Here is a 4097-nt window from a genome sequence, read left to right as displayed (position 1 = left end):
GAAAGAGCAATCTGTCCTGCCACAGAACCACACCTGACACAGGCTACAGTAGCAACAGAATAGGCGGCTTTTTTCACCAAGTCAAGCCACAGACTTTTTTTCCACAGAACATACAATCTAGGATATTTGTATAGCAAAGAGAAAATTAGCAAAAAGTTATTACTACCCAGAAGGCTATATCAATTGCTTGATGCTGATGATAAATGAAGTTGAGAGGTGGCATAGCCCATCACTTTTGTTTAAATCCCACTTCAAACAGTTAAGATCACTACAGACAGTAAAGTTACAATATGTGTGGATTTCATGGAGAGAAATGATTTTTTAGTAACTTGATACTCAGTTTAAATCATTGGTTGAAATACCTATCAGATCTTTTCTCTGACCTTGAAGTGATCAATGAGACTTGCATGCAGTGAATATGACCCTGAGGTGAAATTTTCTTTAAACTAAATTGTTCATCTGGCACACTAAAGAAAGATAAAGCATTTCATCTTGTACTGAACCTAATAAAACAACTAGCTAACTTTGGAGAGCGATATACTTTTCTTAAATGACAACTTTATCTTTGGACATAAGATACTGATGTTGGTCCGTGTCGCACCTGCTTTTGCTGGATTTTATCTTTACAGGCAGTGGAGTTACTAGATCATTTCACAGTATTAAAAAAGGTTGAGAATAAAGATGAGTTAGTCTGCCTGTTTTACACAAGAATAATATTCAATTTAAATTAGATTTGGATTTTAGCAGAATAATAATGAAAGTTTAAAAAATTATGCATGCATGGTGAAATATCTATTAAGAACGTATGCTTACTAATCTTATTTGAATAAGGCAATTCATTCAGAAGACACTGTATAAAATCAGTGCTGCCAATTTTAAAGTAGAGGTTTTAAAAAAAGTTTCTTTAAAAATACACAGCAAAAAAGTCACCAATTCTTTCAACATTAGCACAGAAAAATATATATTCAGGTACCAAAATACTGGTTAAAACCATATGTCTAACAAGAAACACCACAATTAGAGATTCATATGGTGATGACATTTAAGAGCTGTAAGTGTATGCAGCCTATATGCGAAATAGTGTAAATGTTGTATAAGTACATAGCAGAGAACAAAGCTTGTTCCAAAGGGTTTACACTTTAATGGAACTTCCTCCTGTTGAATAGCTGCAACATGAATGCAAAACTGCTTGCAATGATATTCCTTAAATATACTTTAGCAATGACAAGGTAACAATTAGAACAATAGGAAGGAGCATGTGAAAGTTGACAAAGGTAAACATCATCAATTCAAACTTTTTCAGTGGCAAATATAAAATCGATAGTTAACAAAACTTAATAAAGTCAGAGAGCCACTTTAACATCCTTTTTATTCTCTTCTGTATGTTGTTATAAGTATGGGATGGCTGTAGAGAAAGTTTGAGATGGAGAAGGTTGAATGCTCTTCCCTATGGCCTTTGTAGTGCTTTACCTAGAACATAATTAATTGACAGAATGCAATAAATAACTAGACAAATATACACATTATGCTCTGGAGATAGTTGATGGCATTTATGCTATGTGAAAATTTGTCGCAATTTGTATGGATACTGTTGCTCCTCTCTGTAGGCCAAATCTGCTTGGTGTACGGACATGCCCAGCAGCAAAGCAGAAGCAGAGCTCTCAAACTGGAACGAGCAAAGGGGCCACAAAGCCAGTCATGTTGGAAGTCACGCTGTTAACTAAGTGCTTGAGGGAAAAAGTCTTGAGCTTTGGGGTTGACTGTTGCACTGATTTCCAAATTGATTTGAGAGTATGTGCAGTCTTTCTGACCTTTTGTTTCCTTGGATGAAAAATGACACTGGTGTTAGGTGTAATGGTTATATCTACAAATGATTGTTCTAAGGATTAAGTTAGTTTTAAATGGGAGATGAATTACATAAATCACAACTGTTGTTGGAATGATAAATCTCTATGACTTGGAGCAGGAGAGAAAGGTGATCCTACAAGCCACGTCTCTGTAGTTTAACGCAGCATGATGCAAAAGCCTAGCACTAACAAACCTGTGCTAGAGCCACAAGCAGCATGGCTGTGTGATTGCAGGGCTGTGCCAAATGTGGAAAGGCAGATCTTGGGAACTTGGAAACATCACTTAAATAACGTGACTCCACTGCTTTGAGGCTGCAAAGTTATAGATTCTGGTGTGTTCTGTGTACCGTATACTATGTACATATGTACTATATACATGCACTATGTTCTATGTTCTGTATAAAAAAGAAATTTCACTTGTATGAATATATTTTTATAGACCTACATCATACCATATTTTTTACTCAGTCTTCCCTACAAGTTTTGCCTTGGAAGCAAAAAAAACCCCAAACATACAACCTGGGATTTTCAATCTCTGAGTGCGAAGGAATAGATGACAGTGCATGCCTAAAGTGGAAATGCAATGCTTTGTCTTTCTTTTGCATAGTACAAAGCTGGACATAATGACACATCATTTGAAATCTTCGGGGTTTTTTAATTTTTCTGTTGTTTGCTTCTGTTTTTTTTAAAGTAAAAGGAGAATAGAAAACTAAAGACCCATGAATAGACCTTTTCCTAGATATAATGACAGGAAAATGCTGAAGACTTGGAATAAAGACCTGCTTTCAAGAATTAAAAAGTGATACATTTTGAAAGAAAAATGACTGAAAGATCTGCAATAGTTACACATGGGTTTTTAACAACCAAAATTCTGCTTCAGGACAAAAATGAAACATGGGAGATAGATAGACAGCAGTATATCCTTAATATGCATAGAAATAATAATCCTTAAGTACAAATAGATGGCATGTGTAGTAAGAATAAGAATCACGTACTCAGTAAGAATCAAGTACTCAAGCATTACAAGACATGACATAGAAACATATGCTCCATTCCTAGAGACCAGTTATAAACAGAAAGCAAATGAAGACTGTCATTTTCAATTCACATAAATATTCTTCAAACTAGAGATTTCAACATGAAGCTACAATTCTCTTGTGCATACTCAGAGTCCTTTCCTCTTAGTTTTGTTCATTATTTTAATGCAAAAAAATCCACCATTTGATAATCTATTATTACCAATACCAGAGCTGAAATTAAATCCTACAGGATAAATCTGAGGCATTTATATTGTACTATGGAATAGTTACCTTTGAACAACATACAGAGCTATGGGGTTTACTAAATAAAAAAAGGAATTTTAGATGAGCTAGGAAGCTTAATTACTTGTCTTTGTTATGCCTGGTCCTGAATTCATAACATTAAATCTGATTTCTGATCTCCGTGTTCCAGGTGTGTAGTTCTCATTCTGTGTTATTGCAGCACCTTGCATAGAAAAGGATATCTTTTGAAATCAATGTAGCATGGTAAACACTGTCAAAAAGTTTCAAGGTATTTGATCACTGATTATTTTTTATTTCTATGTCTCTGTTCATTATTCGCAGACACAATCAATGCAGTGGACATACGAAATCAATGGACTGCCTCCACAGACCATACCACCTGCAAGGCCAGCAAAAGTTGTTTCTACTAGCAGTTACATGAGATCAGCCACAGTTCGACAGCGCAATTTTTTAAGTGAAAATCTGAAACTTACAACCACTGGAGTATCCTCACCAATCAAGGGGGCACCTTTGGTCCTGAGGACAAAATAGAGAAAGTTACGAGCAGTTATTTTTTTGGTGGGGGAGGATGTGAGGTAGACACGTTAGTCAAATAAATTCTGCAGATAAAAAGAGGATATGTTTTTTGATTTTTTTTTAAAGCAGATATGATATGCATTGATTGTATGCTTTATATGGAAGATTCAGAGTGCCTGAGCTCTAATAATACTCTTATTATGAGGGATTTTAGATGTTTACCTAACAGTTTATGTGTATCATACAGATGTCAGCAAGTTCTAACGAGGAAAAAGTTGGAGTTGAAAAAAGGTACTTGAAAACTGGGGAATTCAAACTAATGCTTTGCTTTCTAAGGGATATTAGTTTGGTAAGACTTTAATAGGAAGCCTTAATGAACATTCTGTGTGATGTTCAAAATACTACACCCATGCAAACCAAGCAAGCAAACCAATCCCTGTTCTCTTTCATG

General features: G+C 35.2%; 1 protein-coding gene across 1 annotated transcript in view; it reads left to right on the top strand.

The window, feature by feature from the left end:
- LOC104078469 (chromosome unknown open reading frame, human CXorf30) overlaps positions 1–3661 on the top strand; it is a 21205-nt gene extending 17544 nt beyond the window's left edge. The window contains exon 4 of the mRNA XM_009580115.1: positions 3452–3661. Coding sequence (XP_009578410.1) covers positions 3452–3661 — 210 coding nt within the window. The remainder of the gene's footprint in view (positions 1–3451) is intronic.
- Positions 3662–4097: the final 436 nt, after the last annotated feature.

This window comes from Fulmarus glacialis, unplaced genomic scaffold, assembly GCF_000690835.1.
Source record: "Fulmarus glacialis isolate BGI_N327 unplaced genomic scaffold, ASM69083v1 scaffold8236, whole genome shotgun sequence".
In the NCBI taxonomy this organism is placed as follows: Eukaryota; Metazoa; Chordata; class Aves; order Procellariiformes; family Procellariidae; genus Fulmarus; species Fulmarus glacialis.
This window is presented reverse-complemented; position numbering and strand designations above follow the sequence as displayed.